This window comes from Alosa alosa, chromosome 3, assembly GCF_017589495.1.
Source record: "Alosa alosa isolate M-15738 ecotype Scorff River chromosome 3, AALO_Geno_1.1, whole genome shotgun sequence".
NCBI lineage: Eukaryota > Metazoa > Chordata > Actinopteri > Clupeiformes > Clupeidae > Alosa > Alosa alosa.
Genome location: NC_063191.1, coordinates 32,197,206 through 32,214,586, shown reverse-complemented (window position 1 = coordinate 32,214,586; position 17,381 = coordinate 32,197,206). Strand labels below are relative to the sequence as shown.

The 17,381-nt window shown below is 42.3% G+C and overlaps 1 protein-coding gene across 1 annotated transcript; it reads right to left on the bottom strand.

Annotated features, from left to right (window-relative positions):
- Positions 1-626: 626 nt before the first annotated feature.
- Positions 627-17,232, bottom strand: dbr1 (debranching RNA lariats 1). The gene is made up of 9 exons (XM_048239968.1): positions 17,128-17,232; positions 15,497-15,695; positions 15,290-15,414; positions 15,064-15,144; positions 14,892-14,977; positions 13,056-13,280; positions 11,202-11,279; positions 2,568-2,713; positions 627-1,765 (listed from the first exon to the last, which is right to left on the bottom strand). The coding sequence occupies exons 2-9, from the start codon at positions 15,691-15,693 to the stop codon at positions 1,018-1,020; spliced, it is 1,686 nt and encodes a 561-aa protein (XP_048095925.1). The 5' UTR covers positions 15,694-15,695; positions 17,128-17,232; the 3' UTR covers positions 627-1,017.
- Between the last annotated feature and the right edge of the window lie 149 nt (positions 17,233-17,381).

The following is a 17,381-nucleotide window of genomic DNA, read 5'->3' as shown; positions in this document are numbered from 1 at the left end:
CGAGCAGTAGTTATCGAAAATATTCATGCTGAAGACACGACCAGCCTAATCGGCGGCGGCTAGAAGCTAAGTAACTGGGGTGGCTCACAGGTGGGACTAAAAAGTTAGCCCAGCTAGCCATCATGATGCTTCATATTCTGATCTTCTGACTAAGTTTGCCCGGTAGCCTACTTATCTGAACTAACGACATGATCACTATCACTAGATATAAAGAAAATGTTGACTTTCATTCGGTGCTGTTCACTGACAGTAACAAAAAAAAAAAGTGTAAATAACGTTATAAGCATAATACATTGAACTGAATAGGTGCATTATGTAGCCTCATAACGAGGCATCTCAAATTCAGAAAATTGCATTAAACTAAAATCGGAAGACATTGTTATCTTTGTTAGACCATATGGTAGCTGTAATATAAATGCTGTGACGAAATTCGAAGTGTAAATATACAAACTTTATGTTGAAAGTGTAAGCGCGATGTCCATTGAAATGCATTGAAATGAATGAAGCGCAGATCAAGTAGTCCCCAAAGTGACGTCATCACCGAATTGCGTACAAAAAACCCGCTAATGCTAAAAACAACAAAAACTGGCATTTAACACCATTTGGAGACATTTTTAAAAATGATATACATATATTGAGTGCTTTATGTACCCATTAATCAACAGTGGTGGTTAACCTGCAACACAGGCTTTAAATCTGAAACCTCAAATGAGTTCTAGCTATTACTGCCAATTACATAAATTATCGCAAGGATATCACTTAAGATTCAGATCAGATTCTGAACCCAGTAGAGAGCAGTACAATAAAGTAACTTCTTCGGTTTTAGATTTTATGATTACAAAACAAGCCAGTCTACTTAAGTATTAAATTGCGTCTTAGGGAAATTGTGAAAATACAACATAAGATGAATGTACACAATACAGAAAAGATCCTAAACTTGGTATACAGACAATTCAGTATTTTGACAAAAAAATCTCACAGGAATTAAACCAACCATAGAACAATAAGGATGGACATTCAGTTTTCTTCATATCCATCGTCCTGCTTGGCTATATAGATTGTCTGGTTTCTTCTCTTAATCTTAATAGTTCCATCCTTACCTACATCCTTTTCATCACTGCAACGTTTGTGCACTTTGGGTGGCTGTGTTACCCACTCTTCTTGCAATTCTGGGTGAGGCAGGTTCTGGGAAGTGGACTGGGTGGGCAGAGGAAGTTGTAATGAGAGGGAGCCTGGGGACTGGTTGACTACTTCAGCCTTGGTGGAAAGAGAGTGTGGGAGGATTTGTGACCCAGAGGGCAGAGAACTGTATTCACGGTCAATCTCCTCAACACCAACTGCCCTCTCCAATCCGGTATCATCAGTTACCTTTTCCCCTGCTATTCCATCTTCCTCTCCTTTGTCCTTGTCCCAGTCATCTTCAATGGAAATTTCATCTGGGTTATAGGAGCCTGACAGCTCTGATGTGTCAGCAGGGTTTGAAGGAAATTCCTCACAACTGCCCAAGTTGTCCTCATCCTCTCTCCTTGCACTTTGTCTCAACTGGCTAGTCTGCCCAGCTTGAGCATATATGTCGGTCAGTCCAAGGGTAGCACAGAGTTCTGTAGTCTGTGGGTTAATTCGATAAGATGGTTGTGTATAGGGCTGAGGGTGGATGGGGTCGTATGAAGGGACAGTAAGAGAGAAATTCACAGGGACGCAGAGGTCACCCCCCAGGTCACTCACAACTTCCATCATATCAGCTTCGGCAACAGTAAAGTCCCACCTGAGTGCAAATCACACTGAAGTTTAGACACCGCATTAACATTTAAACATCAAACTTTAACTGGCTAGTTCATACAGAGTTTGGCCCTACTGCTAGATTTGATAGTAAAACTGCTCCCCATATGTAAAAGGGATAGAAAACCACTCATTTTAATAGGATTCAATGAGAGACTCAACCTACCAATCTAAGAGGCATTCAGATAATGAATGCATGCATGAATTAATGCAAACAAAGAGACCTGTGTAATAGAAGTTCACAAGAAGCCTTGTCATTCAGAGTATGACCTGCCTGTGTACCCATAACCTAACAACCAAAAAAAGCACAACAGTGATAGAAACAAAGAACTTTCTTCTGAACATAGGCGTCAGTTTAGCTGGGGATGCTGGGCGTCACATCAGTGTGGCAGTGTTACAATGTAGCTAATTCTCTGAAAACCAGTCAGATGCAGTAACGTTATGTCAGCCATTCATCTAAAACGCTTTTCTATCGGGTGCTAGAACCTTCATCATGCTCTAACAGAGCTTCTAATCGTAAAAGCGATTTTCCTAAAAACGCCAGCCTACATGCACAGTGGCTACACAAAAACAGGAGGGCAGGATTTTCGGTGCCTAAGCAAACGTTTTGGTACAACTAAAGCGCTCATCTTCAGGTGCTTTTTGACAGCGAACAGGAAACGAGCTTGCCAAAAACGGAAGTTCATCACTACGCTAGAGCACAGAGCCTATACCTTCTAAACAGAAAATTAGAAAAAAGTTAGACAATCATAAAAAAACAGATAATTTGAAGACTTTATGCCACCAACTTTGCATGTAGTGCGTTGTCCTCAGGAGGCAACCAGATACTGGGGGAAACTTTTTGCAAGCTGTCAGTAGCTTTAAGGATAGCCAGCCATTCTGGATCATATTCCAGTTGCTCAGAAGATCCTGGTCGCTCTGCCAATTCAAGAACCTGAAAAAGGGAACAGCCAGGTCACCATCACCACCACCACCACAACACCACACCCACATTCACCCAAGAATGAGACAGCTTTTAAATTTCCACAACTTCTGACAGCACATGCACTTCCATGTGATGTGTGTGCCAAAATCATCAAACATTAGAAGCACTATTTCTATGGAATTAAATTAGACTCAAATGTTTTGTATGTGTGTATACCGTTTTGAAACTCTAGAAATTATTTGTAACTGTAAAAATGATCTGTACAAGTAATTGTCGATATTACAAATATGCCCTACCCTTACAAATTTATTCTACGGATTGGTTTTACATCTACAAATCATCCAAAAACTCAAAATAGGGGGGTAAGTGGAGAAACGTAATGGCTTTGCATTTTCAGTGCAGGCCACAGCTCTGGTTCTCCTCGGGCCCAAATCATCATCATCATCCTCCTCCTCACAGTAACAAAAGGGCACAGCTTGCACCTCCAATGTTTGGGTACCATTTATTTATATAGCACTTTTTTCCAGACAAAAGACACAAAGTGCACTCTTGAACTCTTAAAACTCTACTGTTTCATTGACACTGTCAGTTTTATAATGCATTTCTTTCAGTTAGTAGACCGTAGGTAGGATACAAATGTTCTTCATTGGTGGGGACAAATTCTATATCCATGACACATCTGCTTAATTAACAGTGACGCTGTAGCAAAACTTCTACCATCATAGCATAGCATAGCATAGAAGTCACGCATGTTATGCTTATGTTACCTTATGCTACGCATATATCTCGGACGGTTAACCGATTATTCGACTATCCGTGCCAGGCCTGGAATTTCACCATTTTAGGCACAAGGCCACTTGGCAATCGGTTAGGCGTATTTGGCCGGGGGGTACAAATGTCACATGCCATCAAGCATCAAGGCCAAAGTTAAGTATACAGTAGCCTACCTAAACAGTATGTATACAGGGGCATCAGAGACTACTTATAGTGATTGGCATTTTATGCCTTTTGAAAACCACATTTTTCATTCATTTGTGTCATTATAGCCCTTATTATAGACACAAAGATCACGTAAAATTCCCGAGGAGGAGCCGTCTTTTTGCCGCATCATGTGTCTAAAAATTTGCCGGCCTGCTGATCTGTTCACATGATCCGGCATTTTAGGGAGCCAGGAGGCAGGACCAGCTAGCAAATTAAAACGTGACATGCAACAGGAGGCATGTAGAGTGATAGTCGTAGGCCTTATGCGTGGGCCTTCAGATGCAGCAGGTGTGTGAGAACCGACTGCACCTTGGTTAGCTGTTGCACAGATTTTTAGTACCCTACAAATGCAAGTGAAGTTGCTTTGCATCATAGTGCAGTACTATGTGTCGATGCTTAGAATGTCGGATTCTTGTGATCAACGTCTTCGGACAATAAAAAGTAATTTGGAAGGGAAATTGAAGAGAGGGAGCAGTTTAGATGAAAGACTCAATGATCTTGAATGCAGTAGACAAAGACGTTTGGCTCTTCTTGGTCAATTTGCGTTGGAATCTAAAACAGTGGCATATAGAAAATGTTCAAATGAGAAGGCACAGAAAAAAAAAACGGCTGGGCAAAGCCAATTTGATTGAACATAAGAGAGGCCTAGATTAGATACACTATATATATTAATCATAGGCAAGTTATATTTATGACATAAAAGTGGAATTTTTGAACGCATTTGATCACAGCTGACAAATTACGCAGAAACATTTTCAACCAGAGCAAAACAATGCATGAATGTAGCTTTGGCGTGTCACAATAAACACAATTGAGACAATAGATTGACTATATTGGACAACTGCAAAGCTGCATCATAGGTATGTTACATTCCTGGCATGAATAGTGGAACTTTTTCAAATTACGCAGTCGCTAAACATTTTAAACTTGCGCAAAACGGCATGAACCCAGCATCGGTACATCACATAAAACACAAATTGAAGCAATAGATTGACCATTGGACAATCCTACTACGTTTATGACATAAAAAGTGGAATATGAACGCATTTCATCACATCTGACAATTACGCAGACATTTTAAACGGAGCTGCCGGCTGTTAGCGATTTAACTGATTCTTGAGCTCTCAGCTGAGTGCTGACTTGCGCGTCTTTTTTAGATGGTGAACGTAAACGTTAGCATGGTTTTCTGAACTGGGGATTATCACTAATTTTACCCCCATAACTTTTGACAACTGAAAACAAAATGTGATACAATGAACAGAAAGCCTGTTTTCAAATTAATTCAAAGTCTAGCCTGTTAATCAAATGAATGTATGAAAATAAAGTTGTGCGTCATGTTATTGAAGGAGTAACGTTGCTATTCCCTGACGATGAGTCAGATGTAGCTACAGTTAAGTTATGTTGACCATTCATCTACAATTGTTTTTCTTATGGATGCCAGAAACTGCATATTACACTATGACAGTTTTTAAGTCAAGTCAAGTCAAGTCAGTTTTACATTTAACATGCACATAGTGCAACCCAAAGCGCTCCAACAAACAAGACACATAACAAGACAAACGATGCCGGATGGAGCGGCGTAGTCGCCAGCGTGCCCATGACATCAAGACATGACAAATACATTTAAAAAATAACAAATACAAACAATGCTGGACGAAGCGGCGTAGTCGCCAGTGTACCCTTGACACCAAGACAGACAACAAAACAAATAAACAAATAAAAAGTGAAAAACAAAAGAAAATATATTGAAAAAGGGGAAAGGTGATGTTAAAATTAGTCCAATTTCCAAACCAGCTGAAAATGTCCAAGGGCAATGATGATACGTGAAAACTGCACAGAGTGTCTTCACAACCGATATGCCAACAAAGTTCTTTAACGTTAGCAAATGATCAACCCGGTGAATTCACTGGCAGTCTGGAGATCACGTTAACGTTAGGCCTTGTAGACTGCAGTCTGGAGATCACTGGAAGCACAGTCTGAAGTAGTGGGCGTCGTGTAGATCCAAGAACTCAGTGGACTTCTAACAGCGACCGTCTGTTACTCCGCGGAGACTGCAGCTCCTCACCGCTAGGCTAACGTTAGTCTGCAGTTGGCATGGCAGCTCGCAGGTCAGCAACAGCTCGGCGACCCACGGCAGATCTTTTCAGCAGAGTAGCTAGCCTAGGTCCAGCTGTCCTGAGAGATCCCCTCGACCAGACAGTGAAGTGCACCGTTCACGGATGGATGGAAGGATGTCAGAGGCCCAGTTAGTCTGCAGTTGGCATGGCAGCTCTCAGGTCAGCAACAGCTCGGCGGCCATGGCAGATCTCCCGCAGAGTAGCCCAGGTCCTAGCCTGGCGAGCCAGACCCACATTGTATGTAGGGTCTGGGCACTCATCGTTCGCAGTGCTCAGTCCGAGGGGCAGGATAATCAGTTGTCTTTCAAATTCCCTTTGCACGCAATAGGACGCAATAGGATATTTGTTTTCAAGTAGCAGGGAATTCAAGCCAAACCGTTGCAACTCTGCCATCAATCGTTATGTTAAGCCCCTCGACCAGACAGAGATCCCCTCGACCAGACAGTGAAGTGCAGCACCGCTCACGGATGGATGGAAGGATGTCCGATGCCCAGCTAGGGCAAAAGCTAGCCATAGCAAGCTCCCAATTTCAGCCGACTTAGAAGCAGTAAAAAGGACTAAGAATAACACGAAAACTATCAAAAATAACGTAAATAAATAGGGAAAACATTTAACTAGACAAACCAATACAAAAAAATAAACATGACATTACATAAAATTACGAACATTACATAAAAACAAACAAAAACATGATGTCAGACAGAGCGGCGTGTCTCGCCAGCGTCCCCGTAACCTAGCAACAGTGGGTAATTTAAGAGTAAAAGCCTGTCGTCGCAAGTTTTGGGTAAGGTCCATAGGCTACAACAAAGTGTTTCTGGAGTGAAACCTCGAATTTAGTCAGACCTGTGTGATAAAGAGATTATGGCAAGGCCATCTTTATCTCTAACTAGCTCATATCGAGAAGAATGCATGACGGAAATAACAGTAGACTATAGTGTTGCGCGGGTTAAGTTTTTTTAACATCAGCACCCACCCGAACCATCAGGAGAGTTGATCCGCACCCACCCGACCCTCAAAAATATGCGCTGATTAACAACCCGAACCCGACCCGACAAAAAAAACAAAACAATGTGCCTATAGTCTAGGATATCCTTTGTAGTTCATATTGAGGTAGACAATGCTTTCTTATTAACTAAACACTGAAACAAGAAGAATTTCACTGTTATGCTAATGCCTGCATACAAAGGGTGAAAGCATACAAACCGGTTCGCAAGCAGGTAAAAGTGTGGCCTGAGGGAGCCTCTGATGCTCTTCAAGACTGCTTTGACACAACAGACTGGGAAATGTAAGCAGGCAGCCACTTACAACAATCAGACAGACATAGAGGAGTATACAGACACTGTAACCTCTTACATCACAAAGTGCATTGATGATGTGACCCACACAAAAGACATCATCACTCGGGCTAACTGGAAGCCATGGCTGACAGAGGATGTCCTCAGGCTGCTGAGGGCCAGAGACAAAGCCTACAGAGCTGGGGATGAAGCTGGCATGAGAACAGCGAGAGCCAACCTGTCCCGTGGTATCAAGGAAGCAAAAAAGGAATACACTCGCAAGATAACCACCCACTTCAAAGACAGCAGGAACGCACAAAGCCTATGGCAGGGCATTCAGGCCATCACGGACTACAAGCCCGCGCCACAGAGCTGTGAGAGCAACATCCCTCTGCTCAACAATCTGAACCGTTTCTTTGCTCACTTTGAAGCACAAAACAGCACTTGCCCACAGAAGACCCCTCCCCCTCCACACGAGCAGCCCCTGTGCCTCTCTGCCGACAGCATGAAGAGGACACTTGCTGCTATCAACACCCGTAAGGCAGCAGGCCCAGACAACATCCCAGGTCGGGCGCTGAAGGACTGCGCTGAGGAGCTTAAGGATGTCTTCACAGACATCTTTAATACTTCCCTGAAGCAAGCCATCGTCCCATCATGTTTCAAAGCTGCCACCATCATACCTGTGCCGAAGAAAACTGCTCCATCCTGCTTCAATGACTACCGCCCCGTGGCACTGACACCCATCATCATGAAGTGCTTTGAGCGGCTTGTCATGTCACACATCAAATCCATTCTCCCCCCCACCCTGGACCCCTTCCAGTTTGCATACCGAGCCAAAACGGTCCACAGAGGATGCAATCTGCTCTGTCCTCCACCCAGCCCTCACCCACCTGGAAAAAAGAGACTCATATGTGAGATTGCTGTTTATAGACTTCAGTTCTGCATTCAACACCATCATACCACAACAACTCATCCGCAAACTTGACCAACTGGGACTCAGTACCTACCTCTGCAACTGGCTACTGGACTTCCTCTGTCAGAGGCCTCAAGTAGTACGAGTTGGCAAGTGTTGGCAACAATATCTCAAGCAGCATCACACTGAGCACGGGGGCCCCCCAAGGCTGCGTGCTCAGTCCGCTGCTCTTCACCCTGCTGACGCATGACTGCACTGCAACCTACAGCAACAACCACATAGTGAAATTTGCTGACGACACAACTCTGGTGGGTCTCATCACCAAGGGCGACGAGACTCAATACAGGTTGGAGGTCGACCTTCTGACCACGTGGTGCAGGGACAACAACCTCCTGCTGAAGCGCCAGCAAGACCAAGGAGATTGTTGTTGACTTCCGTAGAGGTCACACCCAACACCTGCCACTGACCATCGACGGTGCTGTGGTGGAGAAAGTGAGCAGCACCAAATTCCTGGGGGTGCACATCAGTGAAGACCTCTCCTGGACCACCAACACTGCATCACTGGCGAAGAAAGCTCAGCGCCGCCTGTACTTCCTGCGGAAACTCAGGCGAGCAAGTGCTCCACCAGCCATCATAACCACAGGAAACAGGAAAGCCCTGCAGCGCATAGTGAACACAGCTGGAAGGATTATTGGTGCTTCACTCCCCTCCCTGAAGGACATTTACACCTCCCACCTCACCAAGAATAAAGGCGACCACAATTGTGAGTGATGCAAGTCACCCGGCTCACAATTAGTTTGATCTACTGCCCTCTGGGAAGAGGTACAGAAGCCTGCGCCCCGCACCACCAGACTCACCAACAGCTTCATACACCAGGCTGTTAGGATCCTGAACTCTCCCCCCACCCTCAGCTACATAACATCCTGGACTTTTTAGACCCACAATGGCTGCCTTGCACTACTCCACTTGCACTACTCCACTTGTACACTTGCACACTTGCAACTTGTTGTTGTTGTCCTGTTGTCCTGAACACTTCTGAACACACTTCTGCTGCTCTTACATAACTTGCACCACTATGCCACTTGCATACTTAGGTCAAACAAAACTACCTCAGCCATTTATTGGCCTGACTTTTGCACTATTATATTGACTGTCTACTGTATGCACAATTGCAGAATTTCTACCAAATTTTGCTGCTCTTATTTCTTCATTGTATGTGCCTTCTTATTTTTACTTTTTATATTGTTTACTTGAATGTTATGTTTGTCTGTGGACCTAATTGGTAAAATATGTTTTGTCTCCACCGTGGGATAGTAGGAAACGCAATTTCGATCTCTTTGTATGTCTTGACATGTGAAGAAATTGATAAAGCAGACTTTGACTTTGAATTTGCACTGTAGGCTATATGCTTCAACAAAGAGTTGTTGCTCACTAGCATGTTGGATTAATTTAATCTAAATCTAGTTTTTCATTTGTTCAGTTATACGCCATATATCATTTTATTACTATTCATGACAAGTTAAATTTAAAGAGATTGTGGTCCAACGGCGGACCACAAGTGGCACGCCACCGGCGGCATACCACCAGCGGTCCACTATCTGCCAATCTGATTTTGCTATCTGGGTTCATAGGCTAGGCCTACTAAATAAATAAACAAACTGAAATATCCTTAATTCTTTATTGATGTATTTAAAGGTAAAACACAAGTAAAAAGCTACATCATGTAGCCTAACCTGAACTCTCTCTCCGCGCGCGCGCGCCCGCGGAAAGAAACACACACACATTGACACAGACAGGTTCAATCGGTTTAAACCCTTGATATCTGTCTGTTGCCTAAACTTTAAATTTGAACTGAACCAGAAATCTGTCTAATGAAAGAAAGTTGAAAATTATCATTATAGCATGCATCCATGAACTTAACAAAACTGCATCTGTCTAATGAAAGAATGTTGCGGGAATGCAGGTTTCAGCGCACCCTCTGTCACGCACCTGTGTGAGAGGGAGAGGGGAAGATGGAAGGTCTTGTAGACTAATATCTTAACCTGTTTTATGCAGTTAAGAGAGATTGCAAGAAGGTTTGTTGCACTTAATGTTCTGTAGCCTACATTATTAACTAAGTGAGAACTTTCTGAGAAGAAGTGCTTTGTCAATTTTTGACCCGCCCCGCCCGCACCTGTGATATTTTCCGATCAAGCTTACCCGCACCCGCCCAACCCACGGGTGTCCGCGGGTAACAAGTTGACCCATGCAACACTAGTAGACTAACTATGGATAACTGAGGATAACTTGTAGACCATAAAGGTAAAGTTATGTTCATTGTCCTTACGTTTAGCTATGTTCGCAATGTCCAGCTTCTAGCCTAAATGTTATGTGGCTAACAGTAGTTTATAATGTGATAATGTAAAAGCTTGCTATGACAGACACTCAATGAGTTCATGCTTCGTTTTATCGCTGGATTTTAGGATAGCCTATTATGGTAACATTTGCATTCGGACCTACAGTCAACTCTAGCAGGCGTTAAATGACCGGAAGCTTTGTTGAAAGATTGTCTAATGTGCCGTCTCTGTTATTGCTGCTTTTGATCAGTCAGATTTTTAATCTCCTGTGGTGGGTTGGACTCCAAAAATAGTTCCGTGGAAATGCATGGATTCCAGTTGCTGCTACTGGAAGAAACTGGAATCCATGCATTTCCACAGAATTATTTTTGTAATCTGATCCCTTATCATACCTGTTCATTCTTACTCGTCGCTCGACTTATCGTGACTAAATTCAAGATGGCTGCAAACGCTAAACTTTGTGAAGATACTGTCTGTATAAATTGTCTTGTAAGTAAATTACCAGTGCTTTTTCAAAGTTCTCTATGTCTCATTTTAAATGTCAGGGCCCTCAGAAGTCTACCAATGAAGTGTGGAGATACGTTGAGCCTCGTAAATGGTGTAAAACAATGATTTATTTGCATGGCTAGGCCAATGCCCGAGGCACCCCCATTGAAAAAGCTGTTGGTAGCATCGGCTAACTAGCACCCGATTTTGGAGTGCAGGGGACAAGCCGAGATGGTCTATGAGACATACGTTCACACCCGGTATCATGTTTCAACACACTTTAGGTCAATATCACACCGGAATTATCCTTTAACAATGTTTTCTACACTTTATTTAATTCATTAGGTGTTATTCTAATGAGGAGAAATACTTTTCCCATAAAATGCTCACCTGTAGAAAGTCCCTGTGAGGAAGGCACTTATCCAGCGACAGGAATTTTGTAGTACGAGGAGTATTGTGACCCTGAGCCTAAAGAAAATGACATTTTGATAAGATAGAGTGAAGAAAAGTGCTGGGTTTTCTTTTCATATTTTAGACGAAATGTGTAACAAATCTGCAATGCCATGAACTATAGTGGGTACAAACAATTACAATATCAAAATACATAATGTTTTACCTGTAGCTGCCCACATTAAATTACAATGCTAATGCTTGCCTTCAAGGTAGTCTCCAGTTCTGCACTCACTTATGTGAATGCCTGGCTTGACCACCTATATGCTCAACACAATCCAAACTTTTCACATCTGTTGTTCCCCGTTGATGGAATGCTCTACCAGTTCCTACCTTCAAAAACTCCTATTTAAAACTTGTCTCCTCTCAAGTTAGAAAGTGTAATAAGACCAATGGATAATGAAACGTGGCGATTTTCTAGGCTGATTTGACATGGAACTATACTCTCATTCAGGCGTAATAATCCAGTCAATAACCAATTCGTCTGCTGCAGCTCTAAGCTCTGCAAATCTAGACTTAAGACCAAACTTTACTCAGAAGCTTTCTGCTAACTGATCAAATGTTCATTGCCCAGTTCACAGAGCATTCTTCGGGTGAGTACTATTGTTCCTTGTAGTACTATTGCTGTCGTTAGTTGGGCAAAGGGGGATTCTGTGAAGTACAGTGTTTCCCATACATTGACTAATCTGTGGAGGGTGCCACGAAATAAAAATCAGCCGCCACAGATTAATATCCTATGTTTAATTGAATTTAATCTAAATTAAATATAAGATGAAATCCTTGCATTGCCATTGACCTGCGCTTTTTACGCACGCAGCCTTTCCTTGCCCCGCCCCACTCTCTCTCGTAGCCCGCTGCCCCTTCTCTGAATGTGCATTTAACAAAATATTCATGATTGTTGAAGGATTGTTGTTGCCACATAGAAGACGTCTGGCTAAATTGCTATTAAATCCACTTAGCATTGTGACCATGCTGCGCAAATTTGTTCAAAACTGCTGCATTGAAGTGAACTCTGCTAAGATCTTATCACAAAATAGTAGGCTACATTGAAGAGACTAAACTAAGTTAAGTTATGCAATCAAGCAGTATCTCAAAGCTAACGTTAGAATACTGTTTGGATGTCGAATTTAGCATGCTTAGCCTACTTACAGCTGCTTGTTAATTTAGTTGAAGGGCTCATTTTATTGACTCGGACACTGAATGTTTGCAAAATCCCGATGTAAATGGAAAAGTGTTTTCCAAAATTCAAAAGTGTTTGTCCCAAGGAGAAGTACGAACCTTTATTTTAACTATGTAGAAAACTTTATGAATTGCATCCACACATCAGCAGCCTTTCAACAATTGCAAGGGTTCCCTCACGAACGTCTTTAAGTGACAGGCACTCAATTAGAGCTGTCTCTAACCTATACACTACCAAGACGATCTTAACACCCCCCCCCCTCCCCCCCCGTTGTCCAAGTCAGCTACCGCTTAATTATTACTTTTCAAACACTTTTAAACTATTGCCCTTTATGCTTTTATGTACTATTACCTTATGTGTTTTATGTTTTCTTCTTCTTTATTCTTTACTTTTTTAAATATTCTTTGACTATTGCCCTTCTATGCTTTTATTAGCTATTCCTGTTTGCTTTTGTTTATGTAAAGCACATTGAATGACCTTTGTGTATGAAATGCGCTATATAAATAGTGTTGACTTGACTACAAGTCCTTGTAATCTTTTCTTGGAGAGTGCCACTCTATGCTCTTATATGCTGCTTATAAGTCAACATCTCCCCTTCCCTACATCCCATTCACCTCATGCTCCACATGAGCAGCAAACTTGACATGTAGGTGTGCTGAGAACCAGTAGGATGGTTTTAAGTGAGCCAGAAGCTCAGCTGCAGCAGGACTACCCAGGGTACTGGATTCAACCTCTTGTTGAAGGAATTTCTTCTTCCTGATCAGTTCTTGCATGCAGCCATAATGATAGATTCCTTGGGGCCAGTCATGAGTCATAAACACATCCATTGGCATCTGGATCTGAAATCAAGACTTACTCTTCAGTCATTATGTCCATATTACAATTATTAGTTTACTAATATTGAAATGTAGAGATGCACCGATTGCAATTTTCTGGGCCGATACCGATTTCTCATAGAGTTTGATCTGGCGATACCGATTTTAGCCGATTCCGATAGACATTTAATGAACTTATCAATAATGGAATGGCTGTTAAAAAAATGAAACAGGTGGCAGTTTCTCATATGGGAGGGTGAGGGAAAAGTGGGAGTATCACGCAAACACAGGGGAGGAGAAGTGCTAATAGCAATTGATTAGGTGCTCCGCCATATGTATGAAAACAGTGTGCGTCTAGCCTAGAAATCTAGACGCACCCTAGCGGCGGCAAATTAATTTGCTCAGCCTGTACGTCTAGTATCAAACCATAGGAATTTCTATTGGCTGACGCCGTGGACGTCATTTAATCACAGCGCTCTATTTTGTTAGAGAGTCTTAAGGCGGGCTTAACAGGATGATGACAGTCCTACGACAGTGAACAAGGAAGGTGGCTATGGCGAACGAAGAGCGGTTGTTTGAATCGGCGTTGGCGTCATCTTTCAAGGAGTTGGACTTGTGCTTTTCTTTGAAAGTTGAGCAACACAATGCACTTAAGTCATTCCTTTCAAGAAGAAGGATGTATTTGCCGCTTTGCCGAACCCGGATAATGGGATATGGTCGTGGCTGGCCTATTGCATGCCTAGGCAGTTTGAAAGACAATTCTCTGCCCTTGGATTAAGCGAGGTGAATGGGTCGATTCCAGACTATACATTTCAATGATATAGGATGGCCCGCCAGGCTAGTTAGTGTGCGTCTGTTTTGCGGTGAAAAACGTTAATCCAAATTCTGGTTAATGCATAGAAACTTTGAGACAGCTGACTTAGTAGGCTATTCCGAGCACCAGTTTTCTTTACTGTAGGCTACTATGTCAAAAGCAACTTTAACTTTTGTTTGCCTTTCTAATAGGCTATCGTATGTTCACATCCACTTCCGAATCTGCTAGACTAGTATTAAGGCATAGCCCTAGTCTATAAATAGTTCAAGTATTTTTAAGTGGAGTAGAACTACTAGGCCTACTCTGTATGTCGCTGTTTGTTGACATCTTATTATTAGCCTATGATCGCTAACTTTGATTCTTTTTAATGTCGCAATCGGTTAACTCCGTTCAGCTGCGCTTGTGGTTCAGCTGTGGGCACACAATTAGCGGCAGGGAAGGGCGGTGATGATCGCTGTTTACGTAGCCTAATGAACTGACAGCTTTGTTAATTCCACGTAAAGCACAGCGTTCGCTTTCTGCGCATAAACACTAGGTATTAGCTCTTTCTTTGTACATCCAGCCCTGAGGGCTGGCCTCTGCTAGCTCCTTCAAACTTTGCAAACTCAGATGGGTGATGTTTCATGTGCGACCCACGAGTGCATTTGACCGGCATAAAATCGGCATGTTTCAGACTGACCGGCCAGTCGCCGGTCGTGAAAATCGGCCAATTCCGGTCACCAGCCGATCAATCGGTGCATCTCTATTGAAATGTTACGTTTCCCAGAGTATAGGTTAATCACAATGTGACAAAAAATGGGGATACGAAAGGCACACCACACCTGCTTGAGTTTGAAGACATCAATGCTTCTGACATGGTAAACGCTACGCAGTGTCTCTGGACTGTAAGGCGGAAACTCATAGTGCCCTACAATGCATGAAGGCTACATATTTACCATGGACATGACAACAAGAAAGCAAGTACTTCAAACAGCATTTGCATGGCTCCCTGACCTTTGCTATAATCATGGGATTTGAAGATTCCTGATAGTCCACCAATACGGATCCCTTTGTAACGTACCACACCAGCATAGCCTAGAAAGCAAAGAAGCCAATTTGTTAAGTATGATCCATCAAATAATGAGCATTTGCCTATTTTTTTTTGTGTTAGACGATATTGTTGGAGTGCATGTAAAATCCACAATACTGTGTTGTCAATTTGTTCATTCTAAATCTTTACCCATATAGTAGATATTAGGAGCTACCCAGCCTCCATAAGGAAGCTCTTGAAGATGATTGGAAGCTTCATGGTTTCCACCAATAAAGATGGTTAGGATAGGGGCTTTCTTTTCACCTGAATAATATCTAGATAAGGCAAGAAACACACCATTAACTACACATTTTTAAGAACCCCTTTAAATAAATATCATAGAAACGGAAAACTGACTTGTAAAAGGTTTGCATGTGCCGATACTTGGTCGGCACAGCCATGCACTTCATGTCGCCCTCATTGCGTACGGCCTGGAAATCCCCACAGCAAAGTAGCAGGTCCACCTTGAGGTCCTCTCTATCTTCTAGATAACGAATGGTCTCGTAGATTTTGTCCAGCTCACCATGACAACAACCCTCCACAGCAATCTTCATGTCTGATGAGGCACCAGCGACAGAGACATCAGCTTAAGTAACATTACTCCAGAACCTACGGTCTAACAAGCACCTAGGGTCTTGTTTTTTTTTTTTTTGGGGTGGGGCTGCTGAGAATATGTATTTACAACAAATAGCATTAGGGATGGGCCGATGGACGGCCAATCCCTAGATGGAAAGCAACCATTGTGATGCCACGCCCCCACAAGCCAGACACTACTTTAACATAGGCTAAAACATAAAAACGTTTTCCTGGAAATGAAATTGAGAACTGATGCATATGCAGAGTAGCTTACTTAAGTCACTTCTGTAGAGAGCTAGCTCGCTACTCCCTCCCTATCCCTCCCTGCAATTAAACTCTCCTAAACACGCATCTCGTCGGTTATTGGTTGAAACACTTTATTTTGCCTTTGAGTGTGTTGCCAACCCTTGTTGATAACAATTGTTTTTGTGTACAGATATCGGAGCCTAGGCTGACAGAGACACGTTTTTTTGACGGCCTGCTTATGGGGCAGACAGCTATAGCGGATCGTTAGGAAAGATTAGATAATTTATGTTTGGGCCTTTTTTTGGCCTGCAATCGCTGATACAACCTTTAACTACTTTAATGTGATAATTTATGTTTGGGCCTTTTTTTGGCCTGAAATCGCTGATACAACCTTTAAATACTTTAAAGACTGTCAACCAGATGCAGCCGGTTCAAAAGTAATGAGAAATTATTTCACAGATGCAGAACTTCGGATGCATTAGTTCACATTTGGGTTTACAAATGCACGAATGTTGTGCATGTTCTCAGATTATGAAACACGGATGTGCAAATGTGTTTCGCACCAATTGCGCTGCAACGATTGGAGCAAAAGTGTCGAGTGCATGATTCTTGAAATTTGTGACTCACAGGATAGGATTTGTGTACCTGTAACAAGGATTTGTGAACCCGTAGCCCCTATGTTAACAAGATATAAAAAAAAACATGTACAACTTCAACTTTACTGTTACACATTTATGACTTTAGTGTGCGCTTGCAAAATCTGCAGTTAAATGTGCTCGCCACTTTTGCACCAAATGTACCTTCATTTTGTGTGGGCTGGGAAAAATAATCGCCCTGCCCTGGTTTAATTCCATAGCCTACTACAAGCTGCCCGATAACCTGATTTAACGTTAACACAATACAATGTCACATCATTCAACATTGCGTACCAGACTAAAGACAAAAGGAGAATGATCTAAAATAAATATCAAAACAGCTCATTTCAAACACTAACACGCCGTTATGATGGGTAGGGAAAACAACTTAGTCCAATTTTAGCTATCTTTCCGCAACCTTTAGGCAATAGCTGCCTATAGGGAAATTAAAACTAACGCTTTATCATATTTGTGTCGTATAATGTGGCAAGCATGAAAGAATTTAGATCAGATAATGATTGGACAACTTACTTAAGGCTGAGGTAGTTCAGTCATCAGTACACACAGTTCATCTTTGAATCTGTCTGGTGGTCAGCCAGTCAGTCCACATTTCAGTAAAGTCAGTTGTCAGTTACGTTGAACACGACTTTCCACAAGGTATTATTACTAAAATATACGTGTCTCAATTTTTTTTATGTTTGGGCATCACCTGTTCACGTGTCTTCCTATTCTTATCATCTACTACAATGAATACACGTGTATAGATCTCATTAAGAATTGTTTTT